This window comes from Schistocerca piceifrons, chromosome X (assembly GCF_021461385.2).
Source record: "Schistocerca piceifrons isolate TAMUIC-IGC-003096 chromosome X, iqSchPice1.1, whole genome shotgun sequence".
NCBI lineage: Eukaryota > Metazoa > Arthropoda > Insecta > Orthoptera > Acrididae > Schistocerca > Schistocerca piceifrons.
In genome coordinates, this window is record NC_060149.1 from 287,931,807 (window position 1) to 287,953,935 (window position 22,129).

Below are 22,129 nucleotides of genomic sequence, written 5' to 3' on the forward strand. Positions count from 1 at the left end.
TGCTGACCACTCAGCCATGGGGTCAGACAGATCCATCTATAAGTAGCTGGGTATGTCAGTACAAAGGTTCCTGAGGTAGGCAATGGCATACCACCCTCAACAGGACCATGCCTAGTATAGCAATGTGGTGTTCAAAACAATCTTCAGATCGACGACTGCTTTACTTAGTGACTTAAAACCCACATACACTGATGGGAGGGGGGAGGGGAGGGGGGGGGGGGGGGAACAAACAATCGCAACAAAAAGGAGGAGTTATTTGATGTAAACAGAAGTTTGTAGGCATGTTTCTGCATCTCAGAGATGATATCTACTCTAATTTCACACCAGTCACATAAGGTGGCACTAGTAGCAACACTAAGAGGATGCAATCAGGTTTTCTTTAAATACACACTTTAATGGTTATGGGTGTTAGTTATCTTTGAGATTGGATGTGGTGAGTTGATATTAGTCAAGAATGCCTTTAAGGTGACAAAGACACCATTATCAACACCTCCCTGAGTCTGAACGAGGTCATGTAATATATCTATGAGGGGCTAGATTTTTTTTTCTGTAGTAATGCAGAAAGACTTGTCAGGAATGCTATCAATGTACATGACTGCTGGCAGCGGTGGTCACGGGAATGTACGCTTGCAAGAAGACTGCTCTCTGGACAGCCACATGGCACTACTGAGACGGTCCATTATAAATATCTGGGCTGTTATGCTGTGGTTGGCTGATGAATTCTGTGTCGATTCCCAACGTTTCGTCCACGTCTGTGGAGGACATCTTCAAGGGGGTCTGTAGCTCGATGGAAGGTCCAACACACCCACTGGCTCGCTACTGACTGCCGCTAAATTCCGTGTCCGCGCGCTCCCACGCCGAGGCGTGACGTCACATGTTTTGAAAAAGTTAGTGCAATTGGCTGGTGTCCACTGCCATTGATCGCCGTTGCCATCACCCGGTAGTGGATGGGCGGTACACATCTTCTTCAACACCGGCATCCATATACCGCATAATTTCACGCCCTGCTCATTTCGATTGAAATTATTAGGGTGTTTGGTGATTTCGATTACCTCCCTGTAGAGCCTTTCGTAATATCTGCTTGTGGCCGCTAGTACTTGCGTCTCCTCGAAATTAATATGGTGGTTACCTGGCTGGAAAGCATGCTCCGCAACAGCTGATCATTCCGTTTCTCCTCTTCTACAATTGCCCTTGTGCTCTTCCAAATGTTTTGAAACAGTTCTTTTAGTGGTACCCACATAAACATCTCCACAGCTGCATGGGATCCTATACACTCCCAGCTTTTTCCAATGGTTTGCGAGCGTCCTTGGCAGGCTTAAGGTATTCCTATATCTTCCTGGTGGGATTGTAAATTATGATAATATTCTGCTTCATCAAGATCCTCCCTATTCCTCCCGCTGCATTTTTAACAAATGGCAGGAAAACCTTAGATTTTGCAGTAGCCTTTACGTCACTATGATTTCTGCGTGGCTGTCGCAATGTACGTTTTATTTCGGTGGATGAATATCCGTTCTTCATTAGTGCATTGTGGAGATGTTCCATCTCAGTGTCGAGCAACTCAGGTTCACAAATATTTCTAGCTCTGTCCGCTAACGTCTTGATAACACCCCCCCCCCCCCCTTCTGTTGTTGGTGGTGGTTTGAATTCTGGTGCAAATAACAGTCCATGTGGGTGGGTTTGTGGTATATTGAGTGGCCCAAACCACCATTTTCGTTTCTAAAAACAAGCACATCGAGGCAATGTAATTTGCCGTCTACCTCCTCCTCCATTGTAAACTGAATTCTCAAATTTACACTATTCAGTTGTTCGTGGAACTGGCTTAGTTCCTCCCTGCCATGTCTCCACAGCACAAATGTGTCGTCCATGTATCGGAACCATACATTTGGTTTTTTGCTGGCAGTACCTATTGCCTGTTCTTTGAATTTCTCCATAAAAAAGTTTGCGACTACGGGATTTAGGGGGCTTCCCATAGTCACGTCATCCGTTTGTTCGTAAAACTGTTCATTCCACTTGAAGTATGTAGTCATCAAACAACACTTAAACAGTTCTGAAATATCGGCAGGAAAAATTCGATCCTGCTGTTCCAATACATCATTAAGTGGAACCATGGTAAACAGCGATACCACATCGAAGCTGACCAATATGTCCTCCGGCCGGACCACTATGCCATTCAATCTGCTGATGAAATGTGTTGAATTCTTTATATAAGAGCCCGAATGGCACACATGTGGTTTTAACAGCGAAGTCAAAAACTTGGCTAATGAGTAGGTGGGCAAACCAATGGCACTTAGTATCGGCCTTAACAGCACATTTTCTTTATGAATTTTGGGCAATCCATAAAGTAAATTCGTTATCTGACGATGAGACATCTGTGCTTGCCAAGGGAGGAAATTTTGCTGTTGGTCTGCGTTTTGGGGCCACGGAAGAAATTATAGCCAGTGTAGAAGCAGGAATTCACAGTGTGGGTTCTGTAACAGTTGAAGAAATCCGTATAGAAACAGTGAGAATATTAGCCAATGCAAAACCGCCGAAGAGTAATATAACTGTGGGTGAGAGAAGAGCTTTAAAACTCCTGAATTACAACGATAGTATTTTGATTCTCTCAGCTGACAGAGGAAGCGCAACGGTGGTTATGGATGTGGCCGACTATCAGAGTAAAATTACTGATCTACTGGATCCACAAGCATATAGGAAGTTGAATAAGGACCCCACTAACAACGTTCTTAGAACTGTGTCGCGGTTAATAAAAAAGTCCTCCATTGAAGAGAGTGTACAGAAAGGTCTCTGCAATTCGGTTGCGCTACCACCGAGGCTTTATGGAGTGCCCAAAATTCATAAAGAAAATGTGCCGTTAAGACCGATACTAAGAGCCATTAGTTCGCCCACCTACTCGTTAGCCAAATTTTTGACTTCGCTGTTAAAACCACATATGGGCCATTCAGGCTCTTATATAAAGAATTAGACATATTTCATCAGCAGATTGAATGGCATAGTGGTCCAGCCAGAGGACATATTGGTCAGCTTCGATGTGGTATCGCTGTTTACCATGGTTCCACTTAATGATGTATTGGAACAGCTGGATCGAATTTTTCCTGCCGATATTTCAGAACTGTTTAAGTGTTGTTTGACGACCACATACTTCAAGTGAAATGAACAGTTTTATGAACAAATGGATGGCGTGACTATGGGAAGCCCCCTAAGTCCTGTAATTGCAAACTCTTTTATGGAGGAATTCAAAGAACAGGCCTAAGGTACTGCCAACAAAAAACCAAATGTATGGTTCCGATATGTGGATGACATGTTTGTGCTGTGGAGACATGGGAGGGAGGAACTAAGCCGGTTCCACGAACATCTGAATAGTAAAACTCGAGAATTCAGTTTACAATGGAGGAGGAGGTAGACGGCAAATTACATTGCCTCGATGTGCTTGTTTTTAGAAGCGAAAATGGTGGTTTGGGCCACTCAGTATACCACAAACCCACACACATGGACCGTTATTTGCACTGGGATTCGAACCGCCACCCACAACAGAAAGGGAGGGGGGGTGTTATCATCAAGACATTAGCAGACAGAGCTAGAAATATTTGCGAACATGAGTTGCTCGACGCTGAGATGGAACATCTCCACAATGCACTAATGAAGAACGGATATTCATCCGCCGAAATAAAACGTACATTGCGACAGCCACGCAGAAATCATAGTGACGTAAAGGCTACTGCAGAATCTAGGGTTTTCCTGCCGTTTGTTAAAAATGCAGTGGAAAGAATAGGGAGGATCTTGACAAAGCGGAATATTATCATAATTTACAAGCCCACCAGGAACATACAGGAATACCTTAAGCCTGCCAAAGACGCTTGCAAACCATTGGAAAAAGCTGGGAGTGTATAGGATCCCACGCAGCTGTGGAGATGTTTATGTGGGTACCACTAAAAGAACTGTTTCAAAACGTTTGGAAGAGCACAAGGGCAATTGTAGAAGAGGAGAAACAGAATGATCAGCTGTTGTGGAGCATGCTTTCCAGCCAGGTAACCACCATATTCATTTCGAGGAGACGCAAGTACTAGCGGCCACAAGCAGATATTACGAAAGGCTCTACAGGGCGGTAATCGAAATCACCAAACACCCTAATAATTTCAATCGAAATGAGCAGGGCGTGAAATTAAGCAGTATATGGATGCCGGTGTTGAAGATGATGTGTACCACCCGTCCACTGCTGGTTGATGGCAACGACTATCGATGACAGCGGACAGTCGCCAATTGCACTGATGTTTTCTAAACACGTGACGTGACGTCTCAGCTCGGGAGCGCACGGACACGGAATTTAGCGGCAGTCAGTAGCGAGCCAGTGTGTACCACCCGTCCACTGCTGGTTGATGGCAACGACTATCGATGACAGCGGACAGTCGCCAATTGCACTGATGTTTTCAAAACACGTGACGTCACGCCTCAGCTCGGGAGCGCACGGACACGGAATTTAGCGGCAGTCAGTAGCGAGCCAGTGGGTGTATTGGACCTTCCATTGAGCTACAGACCCCCTTGAAGATGTCCTCCACAAGCGGGGACGAAACGTTGGGAATTGACTCAGAATTCATCAACCAATCACGGTACAACAGCACGGATAATTATAATGGACATGACATTTCCGGCTGTGAAAGTCTACATTTTAGTAACTACTGAGAGGGAACACCACCGGTTTAACATATGCCTCTGGCACGTTGTACTGCATCTACTGGATCTGCAGGAGCAATTTTGCAGCAGTTAGCACCACAGTGACACAACGAACTGTTACAAATTGGTTATTTTACGGATATCTCCAAACCAGAGAACCTGTAGCATGCATTCCACTGACCCCACACCACCGGCATTAGCGATTTCAGTGGTGTCAAGTGAGATCAAATTGGAGGGCAGGGTGGATGTCTTTTGTTTTTACTGCTGAAAGCTGGTTCTGCCTCAGTGCCAGAGATGGCCGTGTGTTGGTTAGGAGACCACTTGAGGGCTTGCAACTGACCTATCTGCGTGTTAAGACACACTGGAGCTACACCTGGCGTTGTAGTTTGGGATGCGCTTTCATACGACAGCAGGAGCACTTTCGTGGTTATCCCACACACCCGGCTGGAAACCTGTACATCAGTCTGGTGATTTGACCTTTTGTACTGCCACTCATGAACAGATTTCCATGGGGTGTTTTCCAACTGGATAACGCTCACCCACATACTGCTGGTGTAGCTCAACATGCTCTACAGTATGTCAAGATGTTGCCTTGTCCTGATAAATCAATCTGCCTCCAATCAAGCACATATGGAACATCATCAGGTGACAACTCTAGAGTCATCCACAGACAGCATTAACCATCCCTGTATTGCCTAACCGAGTGCAACAGGTATGGAACTCCATCCCACAAACTGGCATCCAGCACATGTACAACACAATGCATGTACATTTGCATGCTTACATTCAACATTCTGGGGGTACCGGTTACTAATGTACCAGCATTTCACATCTGCAATGGCTTATCTCACATTTAAATTAACCTGTAATCTTACAATGCTAATCACTTAAAAACGTTATCTAGACAAATGTATTCATAAAATTTCATTACTGAAAATTAGTTTTTTCCCCCCCTCTCTCAGTGTACATAAATCACAAGTAACAATGATGGTACTAACATAAGTACGTGCTCCAATTTTCAGCTGGTAAAGTACGTTTCCCTCATGAAATATGTATTAGAAAAGCTTATGTTCTTTCAGCAGTAGATAACAATTTAATAATATATGAAGAGGCCACCTAAGTAACAGCAAATACAGAAGCAATAAAAGAATTAGACCTATGCATACTATACAACAAACTGAACAAACTATAACAAAAAACAAAAAGCATGAAAACACACAGTCATAAAGAAGAGTTTAGCTAATCTCAGCTTATTTATGTACACAGATGGCCATTAAAATCACAATGCCAGGAAGAATACCAAATAATGAAATTTTATTATTGCATGTATAATGTATAATAGCAAGTACACATGATTAAATTTTTAAGCGAGTTGGAAGTATATGATCTGCCACCTCTGACAGCAAAAAAAAGCTCTAATACAGCTGCGCACTGAGTCATACTGAACTCTGATGACAGATACATGTACATCACTCATAGAGTTCATCAATCACAATGGCTAGCATGTGATGGTGTCCTTCTCTTGGCAACCCACAACCACATTTTTTCAGTGAGTGAGAGATATGGAGCACATGCTGGTCAAGGCAACAGTCTAACAGCCTCTGTATCAAGGTAGAAGAGAACGGCATGAGTAACATGCATTATTGCATTATCTTGTTGAAAGATAATGTCACAGAGGTGGAGACAGGGCACAGCCACTAGCCTTAACACATCAGAAATATAATATCTGCTGTCCTAATTATCATCTATGTGGCCTAGAGGTGATTGTGACAAGTACCCAATGGCATCCCACACCATCAGGCCAGGTATGACTGTATGACTGCCAAACATAAGATGGTAATTTTTTCCTCCTCAAAGACTCCACGCACAGATATATCCATTGTGATACAGTAAGTAGAACTGAGACTCATCTGAAAAGACGATTTGGTGCCACTCATGTGTCTCTTAGCAACACTGCACATGCAATTCTCTCTGTTGTCATGTCAAGGGAAGTCACAATGGTGATGGCCATGCTGACAGTTTGTGGTACTCCAGATGTTATTGCATTACCCACGTGGATACTTATGTTGAAGCAAACAAGCCATTTCCACTCAAAGTATGTAATGTGGCTTAATTATCCTGCATAGCCAAGCACAGACTACCTCTGTACTTTTGAATGCTAATCATGGGGGGCAGTGAGATTCTGCAAGACATTAAATATGGCCTCCTTGAACCCAGTGATTCCATAATCACACAGTAGCCATGAGAACACTACAAACAGGAACAGCAATATCATGGAATGATGAACTCCAGTCTCTATATGCCACGACTCCGTCATTTTCGAATTCTGACACACACTGGTAGATGTTTCTCCTTACACGAGGCATGACACGATCTACTCACAAACAGGTAACATTTAAATGCAACAACTGAAAATCAGGGATGGAATAACAATACACAATAGGATAAATTACAACTCATCACAAAGAGGACACACTGAACATCAGTCAGACACATTTACAAGTAGATTGTTGGATGTTACTTAGCTAACAGACAAAGTCTATCATCAGCTAAATAAAAATCACACACACACACACACACACACACACACACACACACACAGTCTTCAAGGGCATTGTGGGGACACAGCACACAGAAAAGACAATGGGCATTAGTGTGAGAGTTATGTGTGTATAAAAATTAAAAATGTGTGTGTGTGTGTGTGTGTGTGTGTGTGTGTGTGTGTGTGTGTGGGTGGGTGGGCGCGCGCGCACGTGTGTGTGTGTGTTCTCCATCTAATGAAGAATGTTGTCTGATAGCTACACAACATCCAATGGTCAACTTTTAAATGTGTGTGTCCACTGCTCAGTGGCACCTCTATGTGATGAGCAGCAATCTATTCAATTCACATCAATGTCAACATCAAATGTCATAGCCTAAGGAAAAATCTACTGCATAATACATCCTTTTATGCAAAATGTTGGTGATATTACTCTTACCTACTTTGTATAGTTACTCTGAAATTCTAATCATTTATGTATCTACACATGTAGTACACTTCTTGCCAATTTTACATTTCTGAAGTGCAGTCTTCATCGCACCACAGTTTAAATGGCCAGTGGTTTACTTTGAAACTAGTAATTAGGAAAGGACTTTATCCAAATACAAAGATTGTCCCCCGAGAAAGTAAAATGCAGACAAAATGCATACTGTATAAATAACGTGGGCTTTTTTATATGGGAATGTTTCTGCTACTGCTTTTCCTCTTTTTTTAAAGAGATATGTCTAAAACCAGTTTGCAAAATGATCCAAGGACAACAAATATTTCTTGTAAAACTTGAAAAATACAAAAACCTCTGCTAAAATGTGGCGTAAAATCACCACCGACTGGGAAATCCTGCTGCATTATGAATGCTGAAGTGTTGGCAGAAGAGCCAACACCGTGTTGCACGCTTTTAAGCTCACGCAGATTGGCGTGAGGTCTGGGACAAGGTAAAGTAATTATCCTATAAAGAAAAGAACGTAGTTCTTGGAATACTTAACTTTAATCCACAATTGGAGAACATCGCTCTTGTTTAGACATTATTACAATATAAACTGGTAATGACGCCTTGCTAGGTCGTAGCAAATGATGTAGCTGAAGGCTATGCTAACTATTGTCTCGGCAAATGAGAGCGTATTTGTCAGTGTAGCATCACTAGCAAAGTCGGCTGTACAACTGGGGCGAGTGCCAGGACGTCTCTCTAGACCTGCCGTGTGGTGACGCTCGGTCTGCAATCACTGACAGTGGCGACACGCGGGTCCGACGTATACTACCGGACCGCGGCCGATTTAAAGGCTACCACCTAGCAAGAGTGGTGTCTGGCGGTGACACCACATTTGCATATTTTAAAAAACAATATCCAGTTGACAGGTGGGACAAGGTTACTTAAACCAGTTTGAATGACTTGTATGATGTATTCCATGATCGGGCAATTTGTTTCACAAATCACAGCTTATTTGTGTCAAGGTCAATTATGTCCTTGCAGGTGACTACCACTAACAATTATTACAATTTCATGTAGTGTATAATTCAATTTTTATTGTTTGTTTTCCAAGAGATTTGGCATCAAACACTATCAACCAGACTATGTCCACCACTAACTGGTTACTGTGTCTGACTGCCATACAGATGACCTGGATTCAATTTCTGGTAGTGCAAGGAATGCTCTCAGCCTCGTGACACCATATAAGAAGCAGCTTGAGTGAGTAGTAGTGACTCCAAGACCTGGGAAGCTAATAGCGGCTGGGACCACAGGATACTGAACTCATGTGCGTCTATACCATATCCAAATGATGCCACAGGCTAGGGGATGATACAGTAAGCTTCATTCACATTGCGTGATTTGTCATGTAGACTTGGGCCTCGCACCTGTAGCCGACGAGATGTGGCACAAGTTGCAAGTTCCTGCAACATATGCCTGCAGCATCAAAGCTAGAATTGTGAGAAAATACTCTGTTCTGGTACATATGCCTGTATCCATTCACTTGTCAAAAATGCATCACAAACTCCTGAGACATTTCTACTGTGCATGTGCAATCAGTTCACAGGCAGACTTGTGGCATTGCATCTTGGGTGCAAGTAATCAGCTGTGTACATTCAGCAGCAGTTTGTGAAGAGGGACTGGATGAAAAATAATACCGTTTAACTTTCACAAAAGGTGTTTTGTTATGGGATCCTACATTCCTCGATTATAAAAACCATATCCAATGTGATGCAGTTCACCAACTCGCATCTTTATTTGGTATTTTGGATAAAGAATTGGACACTAAAATTTGCAACCTGAAGTCACAATACCTTTAACAAATGTTCATCCCCAAAGACACCAGGATTGGGAACAGAAGAGATGTATGTATCAATGTAGTATGCTTACAATTCACTGTTCTTCCTGAAGGATGTAATCAAACCAACAGTTTTGGTATTACTTCACTGATTTTGAAATCCCATGCATCTACATTAATGAGCTGTACAAATCTGCAGTAGCTAAAAAGCATAATGTAACAGCAAGTTGTTCAGCAGGGGTTTCAGCTTCTCACAAATTTGTATCCTTTAATGTATAATATTGAGCAGTCATATTTAGTAATAGTTCAAAGTTGTTCACAGACATAATAAACAACATTTTGAAACGCTCTTATGTCTTGAACATTTAGGTGAGTCATCACTGGACTGTAAGCTGCATGACTGCACTGTTTACTGAGAAAGTTACGCACCCATCACCAAGGTTCATTGCTTTGATTACTCTCCCTTTTTACAATTATATTCACAGCACTAGCACAAAGAAATAGAAGTTCTGCATCAGGCACCATGTTCTGTGAAAGTGACTGGCTACATGTCGCCAGTGAGGACGGTCACGTTGCCTACTTCTGCATGCGGATGCCATTGAACTAGGTCATGATATACATTTGCCGAGATACTTTTCTCTGTGCTTGTGCTGGGTATGACAACAAACCCCTGCATGTGAACGTAGCTGTAGCCAGTAATTGCTGAATGGCCCATCAGGTTCAGCATACAGAGGTAGTGCTGTGGCAACCAGGAGTGTGTTATTATAGAACCTCATCATCGATTTAATGATTCTGAAAGTCTCTCTGACATTTTATAAATGCAGAAACATAACAAGTTTTCAAATGTATCATACAACTGAGTTGTGGTAAGTACCCTTAATATTGCCCAATAACAACTGTTTCACCGCAATGTTCATCCAACGACTGAGCTCCATAGGGGATTTTATACAGGATTTTATCATTCTTGTGAGTCACATGGTTAAGCCAAGAGCCCCATTCCCTATGTTTGTCACTCATAACATTTGACTGTTGTGCCAATGTATGCCCAAGCTAAAACTTGTCCAACAACTTCTCTTCTACATTTTAATTCAGTCTTTTACAGATTGCATTTTTTTTATTATTGTAAATCTGAAAATGGTCAAATAGGCTGCCATTGGTTATGTTAATATTGCCATGCAACTGCGATGAGAAATGAACTGTTATTACCAAATTTTATGTTGCAGAGACCATTCCCATTTGCAAAGATCAGGAAAAACTCATGTCCGTATGAAGAATTCAAATGGAATAGGTTGTGCAGGAGCTCCTGAAATCCACCACACTGCATTACATGGTATGCTCAGCAACAGGGGGTGGTCTTTGATCACAGGTTGACCAATCATATCAATGAATAATTTGTTCCTGGTCACACCCACACAGAATTACATGCAATGTTCGAAGCAAAGTTGTGTTGTTACTTTCATGTGCGGCCATGCTATGGATGAAGTAAGAAGTGTCAGTGACTGAGTTGGAATAGGAGATGGGCCCACACACTGTAAACAATCCAAGCTCTCACTCCCCCTCCCCCTTTTTTTCCCCTCTCTCCCACGCCATTCCAACTTTACCTTTCAGTCTTTCTCTGTCTCTTATTTCTTTTGACTACTTTGTATTCCTCCTCCAATATTCTCTCCTTTCTCCCTTCTTCTCTCTATGACGAGCCTCCCAAGACATCTATCCCCTAATCTGCTCATGCACATAACTACTCACATATCCATGAAGGAATTGAAAATTACAGTTATGCATTCTTTGGGCTTTCATAAACATTTTAAACCAAAGTTCTATATAACACATTTGACAGCTGTACATCTCATAGCATATTGTACACTGGTACAGTAATGTTTCAGGTCTATAATGAAATTCTTCGTTCTAAGGCTACTCACATATGTAAGTGTATATAAGACATATATACTTTCCATCATAAGATGTTCTTCAGTGCGTTATCTTTGTGCATATGAAATATATCAAACCACATTATACCATTCTAAATTGGGAGCAAATACAATATATGAGGTGTGATCAAAATGTGATGGGATTTTTTTTTTAATTTCACAAGCTTTGTACCTCTAATTTCAGTTTTCTTTCTCTTTTTTTAAATCTTGTTGGTACACATGTTCCTGATGCTTGTTTGAATTTTCAGCTGTTTTGAATATTTCATTTATTGCTGACAGTCAAAAAGGGTATAAGCGTTTTCAAGTGTTCAGTGAATTTTTAATTACAAAAACATGGATCAAAGAATCCGCATTAAATTTTGCTTGAAAAATGAAATAAAATGCAGCACCACATTTGAAATGTTGACTGTGGCTTTTGGCACATCTACTATGAGTATGACAAGAGTTTATACATGGTATAAATGTTTCAAAGAGGGTCAAGAAGATGTTAAATATGATGCCCGCCAGAAGCCATGACAATGTGAAAGAAGTACAGAAAATGGTTTTGGAATATTGCTGAATCACCATCAGAATGGTTGCTGATGATGGTGGCATATCCTGTGGCTCATGTCAAGCAATTTTTTCAGATGTTTTGGGCATAAAAAGTGTATCAGCAAAGTTCGTTCTGAAATTGTTGAACTTCAACCAAAAACTAAATTGTGTAGATATTGCTCAGTAATTATTGAATGAAACTGACAACAACCCATAACTTCTCAAGGAGATTATAATTGGTGACAAAACATGGGTGTATGGGTATGACATTGAACCCAAAGGTCAGTCATTCCAATGGAAACTACCTGAAGAGCCAAAATCAAAAAAGAAATTTGACGAGTTCCATCACATGTGAAGGTTCTTCTTACTGTTTTCTTCCATTACAATGGGACAGGGCGTCATGAGTTCCTGTCTTGTGGTCGTTCGATCAATAAGGAATACTACCTGGAAGTTATGTGCCATTTGCATGAAGCAATCAGAAGAAAATACTGTGGCACTGTTGTAGCTCAACAATGCTCCCGCTCACACCTCAATGCTAGTTCATGATTTTTTGGCATAAAATAAAACTGTTATGTTGCCTCATCCGGCATATTTGCCAGACATGGCCCTCTGCAACTTCCTTCTATTCCCAAGGCTGAAGAGAACAATGAAAAGAGGTTACTTCACCACCACTGATGAGATAGAAACAGAACTGTTGAAGGAGCTGAACACCATAATGAAAAATGAGTTCCAGAAGTGCTTCCAAAATTGGAAAAAGCACCGACACAAGTGTATTACATCTGAAGGGAATTACTCTGAAGGGAAAAATTTGATGTCGATGAATAAATAAATATGATTTAAGAAAAAGAAAAATTCCTGTTAGTTTCTGATCATGCCTAGTATTTTCCGCCTATAGGATGCACATAATATGCAGAAATGCTACATGAAACTCAAAAAATTTAGAGCTGAAGTGGGTGGCACAGTGAGATAGTTGCGGAAACCTGCTATCGGGGGTGCAAGTGTCACACAGTATTGGCAGACCTGCTAGCAAAGGTGTTTACCTGTGGGCAGTTGTAGGCCCTGTGGCCCAGTGTTTTCCTGGAGTTTTACCACTGTGGACCTCACCTAGCATATTGTGCCATGTGTTGGGCTGAGTGCTTAGCTGTTCGCTGTCTGCACAGGCCACACACTGAGTTCTTCCCGTGCATGTCTCTACATGGGTTCAGACCCTCTGTTTCCCACAGAATGACTTGAATTGCGAGTTTGTTTCCCTCTCATGGGGCTCTGTTCTTCAGCTATTATCGAGCCACCATTGGCCTGTGAAGTATCTGCACCAAGCAAGTACTGAAGCAGGGTTTTCATGCCCTTGTACATACTAAAGTGGCTACAGAGGACATCTTTATGCGTGTGATATTTCTATATTTTCTTTCCCCTTTTCCTAGTGTTCACTTGGACCACCATGTACCCAGCATTTCTGCAGTTCTGGTAGGAGCAGTAGCGCATACAAAAGGAGCAGCACCAGCTGCAGCAATAGCAGCAGCAGGAGCAGCAACAGGAGCATATGCAGGCACTAATAAACCAGACTGCAGACTTGCTTCATGCATGTGCCTTGACAGTGGGGAGGGGATCCAGGTTCCTGCAGTTCCCTTTTCTGCACAATGCCTGCCACCCCCAAAAACACTTGCCAGTTTTAAGGAGTCATTGGAAACATAGGAGAATTTCCTGCGCTGCTCCTTGCTGCACTGCCAGGTAAAGCGTGTCATCGATCCTTATCAAGGTTGCCTTATTGTTGTCCAGCAGTGCAGGTTTATACGAAGTTGTCCAAAATTTGAAGACTTCCTTTGATGATCTTTATCAGTTGCTTATGCAGTATTCTGGATGTCAAACCCATTTGAGAGTAGTGCGGTTACAGTTTAACCAGCACCACAAGCATCCTGGGCAGTCAGTGTGGCCTAGATCGAAGATTTGCAGGGCGTTCACACAAGTGTCATTTTGAGTGTCCAAAATGTGCTATTTCTTATGCAGACACACTAATTCAGGATATTATTGTCAGGCTAGCTCCTGGTCATGAGGTTCGGACTAGGGCATTAATCTTGTGCAGCCCTTCTTTAGTTGATGTCAAAATTGCAGAATCGCATGAGCTTACAGTTGAGGCAAGGGACATCTTTTCTGATAATTGGCAGGTGGCTCAATTGGATGTGATCAGTAAACAACCCCCAATGCCCTTTGGGATACCTCACACAGCCATGCCTCCCATGGAGCCATTGACTTTTCTGGTGAAGTGGTGTTGCAGCACAGCACGTCCTCACCCATGTCGAGCTTGGTGGGTTTGCGGCACTCACAACATCATAATTGCCACCAGTGGCATTTTTCAGGTCCTCAATGTCACTCTCCTGGTTGTTGGGTGAGCCAACGGTCCTGCACTGACTGTAATTTGTGTGCCCCAACTCCCAGTATATGGAGAAAATGTGTGGGATATGCCAGTAGACAGATCGTCTGGCAACTGTTTGTGACAGTTGATAGGCTGTGATTCAGTCATCGGACACCCCAGTGTTTCCAATGGACTCTGGGAATGTTTCTTATGCCCCACAAGTGTCACTCTGGCATATTTTGCTCACATACATAGTGGATGGGCGTCCAGTTGAATTTTAGGTAGACCTGGGAGTGATAGGTAGCCTAGATATATACAGGCTCTTGGGGTGCATAGAGTTGCAATGACCACCTGAGCTCTATTTTTGGCTTACAGATTGTTGAAGTGTTAGTGTCTCAATCCATTCTTTTCATGATTTGGACTCCTTACTGTGGTCTGACTGCCCACTGTCTGAGAGTACCTTTGGTTCAGCAGGAAATTACAAGGCACTTATTTCTCTTGAGCCATCGGCAGTACCCAAATTTTGTCTTTCCCACCCCACTCTCTTGCAATGCGTGACAAGACAAAGGCTTGGTTGCAGCATTGTCAGGATCAGGGCATCGTTTCTCTTATTTCATTGAGTGAGGCCACCCATTTGGTGGCTATTCAGAAGCCTGAGGGTGCCATGTGCCTTTGCGGTAATTTTGAACAGACGGTCAGCATTCAATGTGTTGCAGATTCTGCAGCAGGCAGAGTTGTTGATGAAGTTCTCATGGTGTCACTATTTTCCCTGCATCAGTTTGTGTGATGCTTACCTGCAGATGCCACTGGATGCTCTTCTCTGGACTTTCTTGGTCCTCAATACCCCCTTTTTCAGTTTAACTGCTTGCCTTCTGGAATCTCATCTGTAGCAGGAACTTACTGACAATATTTCGAGCAGTTGATTCAGGACATACCCTGTTGCATCAGTTACCTTGTTGACATCTGGGTCACGGGCTCTACTTGGGAGGAGAATTTACGAAACCTTCAGTCAGTTTCTCAATGCCTCCTGGAGAATGGCCTATCTTGCATGTTGGAATGCAGTTTTTTCTCCTTGAAGGTACATTTCTTGGGTCAGGTGCTTAGTAAAGATGATCTCACTCATTGTCAACCTAATGGTGCACAAGAACCTGAAGGAGCTCCAGTCTCTTTTGGATAAGACTTTGTATTATGCTCAGTTCATTCCCCAGACTGCACATATCTGCCAGCCCCTTAAGCAGATTCACCACAAGGGTGTGAAGTTTGTCTGGTCTGCAGATTGTCAACAGACTATTCAGTCTCTCAAGCAGCATTTCTACTTTGCTCCCTGTTTGGCTTCCTTTATGCCAGACAAGTCTTTAACCCTAGCCTCTGATGTGTCTCAGTATGACAATGGTGCTGACCTGTCCTGTCAGAACCTGGACAGCACATCAAAGATGCTTTCCACAGCCGCTGACCCGCTTTCCCGGAATATCATTTTGGTGACTCGCTTGGTTCAGCCAGAGTGCATATCTTTGGCTGCAGATCAGGTGTGGCATAAGTTTTTCCTCCTACATGATTGGTTCAACACTGTCCAGTGATTCTCATGCTTGCCACACAGAGGAGCAATGCTGTCATGCGGTAATTCCCCAGCATTGCATCCTCACTTACACCTTTTGCTGCATACGTCACAATGGGGTGGGACTTGTATGAAGGCACCGGCGAGACGTCATGAATACTGCCCGGCAATCAATCATGATATCAAACATCTGATGCATATTTGCCAGGCTTGTACACAGAACCAGGCTGCACTGCCACACCAGTACTCTCCTTGGTTGGTCCCAGAGCACCCTTGGGATAAGGTGTATGCCGATTTCGCTGGCCCCTTTTTGAGCTGCATGTGGTTGTTGGTGACCGATGCATTGTCCAACTTCCTGTACATATCCACGCTGCCCTCCATATTGTTGACTGTCACGGTTCAGGCATTGTCAGTTATTTTTGACATTGGGGGATTCGTAAGACCTTGGTATCTGACAATGATTGGCAATTTGTATGACAGGAGTTTGAAGACTTTTAAGTTCGCAATAGTGTCCAGCATCTGCCTAGTAGACCATTCAATGCAACTTCTAACTTGGAAGTGAAGCACTTTGTGCATACATTTAACAGCCAAATGAAGATGTCTGTGTCTGCTGCTTCCTGTGACAGCGAATTTTTTAAACTTTCTAGCTACATACAGGGTGATAATGTTGGTCAACAGGTCCAACCCAGCAGAACGTTTGGACAGGTGCCATCCATGGGGTCTCCCGGATTTGCTGCACCCTAAATTGCATGCCACAGACCACTGTAAACTGCTGCATTTTCCTTATAGGGGGTCTTTCAGCTGCCAGCAAAGGTGGCTGCTGGGTGTCGAGTGTGTGTGTGTGTGGGGGGGGGGGCGGGGGGGGGGGGGGGTCACAAAGGTTGGCAGTTGTTTGTGGTTGATGTTGGCAGTGAGTAGCTGACCCACCACGCAAATTGGCTATGCCTGCACCTCGTTAGGGTAATGCTGCTATGGCCTGCTGGTCTCCTAGGTGGCAGATGGGGTCACATTGTTGTTCCGGGTGAGGGCTCCCACCTGCAACAATGTGTTTTCCCATTGCCATCTCCTCCACACATTCCACTGTCCTCCTATCACTTGCAGCAGTAGCCTTCAGAGAAGGCTGTACCTGCACCTGCTGATATGGAGTCTATGGATTTTGATCCACCCTACTCCTCCTCATCCTCATCCTCCTCCTCCCCCTTCCCCCACCCCTCACCAATGGAGAAGGCATCACCTTGGCTGCCAAAACTTCCTTGCCCTTCTAGCAGAGCCAGTGGCATTGACATTGCCTCCTTTGGTGGTTGGTCTGGTGTCAGATTCTCCACAGGCCTCTCTGGTTCCGCAGCAGAGGTCGCAGCCCAAGCCTTATCATTTTGGCCCTACGTGTGCTTTTCAGAGGTGAGGAGGGGGGAAGAAGGATTTAGTATCCTTTCCAGTGGACACCACAATAGAGGCAGACAAGCTGGCATACACAGTGTAGCGGGATACAGCGGAAACCTGCCACGGACGATGAACATGACACATAGTATGGGCAGACCCACTGGCAGAGGAAATGTTTAACTTTGGGTGACAACACGCTGGGTGGGTCAGTGCTTACTTGGATTTAGCCACTGTGGACCTCATCTAGCGTATTATGCTATATGTTGTGCCGAGTGCTTAGCTGTTAGCCATCTGTGCCAGCCATGCACTGAGTTCTTCCCGTGCTCATCTCTACGTGGGTTCCCATTGTCCGCTTCCCACAGATTGACTCACATGGCGAGTTCATTTCCCTCTCATGGGTTTCTGTTGCCTTGGTTATTATTGGGCCACCGTAGCCCCGTGAATTATCCATACCGACAGTATAGTGAAGCAGTACTGTCATGCCTGTATACACATTAAAAGTGCCTTTTTCATTTTGTGTCCATCATTGACATATTGTTCAGAGCTTTCCTTTGAATCTATGTCACCAATTTGCCTCCTCTTTTGTGCCATGTAATATTAGTTTTAATGTTATTGTCCTGAAAACTATTTCTACTTTCTCTGAGAACTACCACCAAATTTCAGAAAAAATAACTGAAGTTTGAAAATAAGCAGTAATACAAACCAATTCTGACAACATCAGGCTTGTTGAAATCACTAAGGTGTTGATTAAGAACATCATGATAGTAATCCACTATGCCTTCAATTACTTTCTTCAAGTTGCTGACCTGCAACAAACACCACATTACCTTGAAACTACAAAAAAGAACCTCACTAATCTGATACATTGCTTCAATTAATAATTATGTACAGTGGAACCTTAATTTTTAGGTTTGAAAATTTTAACATTGACAACTCAAAAAACTACTGCTGGATGAGAGTTAAACACCACCAGGAACAATGAATTACAGAAAGGTTGTGTAAGTACACCACAAATTCCCAAATATAAAACATATTTGTCGGTTGATTACATTAACCTTATTCTCAAGAATCTGATCCATAATAATGGGTACAGACAGTTTTGATTTCAGAACTAGCAAAAGTAATGACAGCCAGTTAACCACAAATTCATGTCGTGTGATATAGGGTTATGTACTGACAATTTCACTACTTGACATTCTATACTTGGCCTTAGACATAGTATAAACGTAATATATTTCTTTGTGAGAATAAAAAATGGAATAATTTACTGTTTCTTCACTTAGTGTAAACAAGATAAATGGAACAAACAATCCTGTTGGAACAACATCCGCAACTGAGCATTATAGCAGAGGTTGAAAATACCACTTCAGTTGTAAATTACTTTATTTTCACACAACCGGTTTCAGACTGTTATAAGCCCATCCTCAGGTGCTAAAGAGGTCCAAAACTCACAAAATTCTCACAACAGGAAAGTAAATAATAATGTTACCATATTTAACCAAAATATTGGTGGATTAAAGGAAAAAAGTAGATTCTCACAAAAGTAAAGTAAAAAATAATGTTAGCATTTTTCACAAAAATATTCTGGGATTGAAGAATAAAGTAGATGAGATCCTGGTTTGTTTGGATGATAATAAGTCTGATAATGTAATAGATATACTATGCCTGTCTGAGCATCACACTGTGTCTGATATGGAAAAGGTAAATATCAGTGGTCATAAACTAGCTGCACATATGAATAGAGACAATAAGGTGGGAGGAGGAGTTGCCATATATGTCAAAAGTTATCATTGTGTAGAAAGCTTAGATACAAAAAAGTTTTGTCTAGAGCAACATATAGAAGCATGTGCCTGTCAACTTAAACTGAAGGAGGGCTCTTTTATAACTGTAACAGTATATAGGTCCCCTTCAGGAAACGTTCATTTATTCCTGGAAAACTTGGATGCCTTGTTGTGCTGTTTGTCAGATAGGGAAAGCAAATTAATATTTGTGGGGACTTCAATGTTGATTCACTGAAAGAGTTGAATAGGAAGAATGACCTGGAAGTCTTGCTCGGTTCTTTCAATTTGACATCTGTCATTAATTTTCCTACTCGGGTAGTAAAGGACAGCAACACATTGAAAGATAACACTTTTATAGACCAAGATAGGTTTAAAAACATAAATTCTTGTCCTGTTGAGAATGGGCTTTCTGATCATGATGCTCAGCTAGTTACAGTATATGACATAGCTCCATTCAGTAATTCAAAACTACCCTCCAAAGTTGTGCATTCAATTAATGACTCAACAATTAGAAATATCAGAGAAAATCTTCAGCAGTTAGACTGGGATGAGGTGTACAAGGAACCCGATGCTAATTTAGAATATAACTTATTTCATGATACACTTGTAAGAGAATTTGAAAACTGTTTTCCCAAGAAAGCAGTTAAATCTAATTATAAGAAACCATGCAAAAAACCTTGGCTTATTAAATGAATAAAAATATCTTGTAACCACAAAATGGAACTGTATCTAACAACAATAAAGAGTAATGACCCAGAAACAGCCAAATATTATAAAAACTACTGTGCTACATTAAGAAAGGTTATTAAAAAGTCCAGAAGCATGTGCACCATGTCTGAAATTAATACCTCTGATAACAAAATCAAAACAATTTGGAATATTATTACAAGGGAGACAGGGCAACCAAGAGTACAGGTTGATGGCATCACCATCAAAGCGAATGGAAACTTGATAAACAACAAGCCGGAGTCGAAAAAAAATTGATTAATAATTTTTTAAATGTTGTAGAGAAAATAGGATTTAAATTTTCATTAGATGAAGCAAGGCAGTTAATGGAACAGGCCTTACCCACACCATTTGATACAACTGAAATTCCACCCACCTCTCCTTCTGAAATTAGGAAGATAGTAAACACTCTCAAGAATAAAAGCTCACATGGAATTGATGGCATTTCCAGCAGGATAATAAAAACTTGTTCCCAAGAAATAAGTGGGATTCTTAGCCACATATGTAATAGCTCTCTGAAGCAGGGTATTTTCCCAGATAGACTGAAGTATGCTATTGTTAAACCACTGCATTAAAAAGGGGATATGTCTGATGTCAACAACTACTGCCCAATCTCTCTTCTGACTGCCTTATCCAAAATTCATGAAAAAGTAATGTATTGTAGAGTAGCTTCACACCTTTGTAAAAATAAAGTTTTAACAAAATGTCTGTTTGGTTTCCAGAAGGGTTTTTCAATGGAAAATGCTATATATACTTTCACTAATGAAATATTAAATGCTGTGAGTAACCGGAAGTCACCCGTTGGGACTTTTTGTGATCTATCAAAGGCTTTTGATTGTGCAAATCATGGAATACTTCTAGATAAGCTCAAGTACTGTGGTATGAATGGGACAGTGCTCAAATGGTTTAAATCATACCTAACTGGAAGAGTGCAGAAAGTTGAAATAAACAGTTCACACAACATGTAAAAAACTGGTGATTTCTCAAACTGGGGAACAATCAAGAATGGGGTGCCGCAAGGTTCGGTCTTGGGTACCCTGCTGTTCTTAGTATATATTAATGACTTGCCATTCTATATTCACGAAGATGCAAAGCTGGTACTTTTTGCCAATGATACAAGTATAGTTATCACACCCAACAGACATGAATTAACTGGTGAAATTGTAAACGATGTTTTTCAGAAAATCATTAAGTGGTTCTCTGCAAATGGGCTCTCATTAAACTTTGACAAAACACAGTATATACAGTTCCACACAGTAAATGGAATTACACCATTAATAAATATAGACTTTGATCAGAAATCGGTAGCTAAGGTAGAATATTCAAAATTTCTAGGTGTATGCATTGATGAGGGGTTGAACTGGAAAAGACACACTGAGGATCTGCTGAAACGTTTGAGTTCAGCTACTTATGCTATTAGGGTCATTGCAAATTTTGTCAATATACATCTGAGTAAATTAGCTTACCACGCCTATTTTCATTCTCTGCTTTCGTATGGCATCATTGAGTAAAAGAGTGTTCATTGCACAAAAGCGAGTAATTGGAATAATTGCTGGAGTTCATCCAAGATCATCCTGCAGACACTTATTTCAAGAGCTAGAAATCTTCACTGTGGCCTCACAATATATATATTCAATTATGAAATTTGTTATTAACAATCCGAATGAATTCAAAAGTAATAGCAGTGTACATGGCTACAACACTAGGAGAAAGGATGATCTTCACTACTCAAGGTTAAATCTAACTTTGGCTCAGAAGAGGGATAAATTATGCTGTCACAAAAGTCTTTGGTCACTTACCTCATAGCATCAAAAGTCTAACAGATAGCCATATAGCATTTAAAAGGAAATTAAAGAAATTCTTAATGGCAACTCCTCCTACTCATTAGATGAATTTTTGGATACAGTAAGTGGGTAATTTCCCAACCCCCACAACAACAACAAAAATTAAAAATATTGAGTGTCATGTAATATTTTGTGTAATGTAATATCTTGTATAGACACCTTTTATTAACCTGACATGTTCCACATCATTACGAAGCGTTGTATTCATGATCTATGGAACAAGTACTAATCTAGTCTAATCTAATCTAATCTAAAAGGTGTCGTAGCTGTGCTGTGGTCCCCGAGCGCTGCATGTACCAGGCGCGGTGTGCTGCCTATGAGCGCAGAACAGCTACGACACCTGAGGATGGGCTTATAACAGTGCGAAACCGGTCATGTGAAAATAAAGTAATTTACAACTGAAGCGGTATTTTCAACCTCTAAGATAAATGGTGTTAATCTGGACTTCTACTGATAACATACAAAAATCCATGTTAATTATGAGGGTAGGCCTGGAAAAGAAATACTGTCACAAGCACACTTCTTATGTCGTTTCATTTTATATCAATATATTTGCCCAGCATTTCTCC

At 41.7% G+C, this 22,129-nt stretch overlaps 1 protein-coding gene across 1 annotated transcript in view; it reads right to left on the reverse strand.

The window, feature by feature from the left end:
• The window catches only part of LOC124722119 (protein Hook homolog 3-like), a 209,422-nt gene that overhangs the window by 110,529 nt on the left and 76,764 nt on the right, over window positions 1-22,129 (reverse strand). Inside the window, exon 4 of the mRNA XM_047247325.1 lies at window positions 17,913-18,015. Coding sequence (XP_047103281.1) covers window positions 17,913-18,015 — 103 coding nt within the window. The remainder of the gene's footprint in view (window positions 1-17,912; window positions 18,016-22,129) is intronic.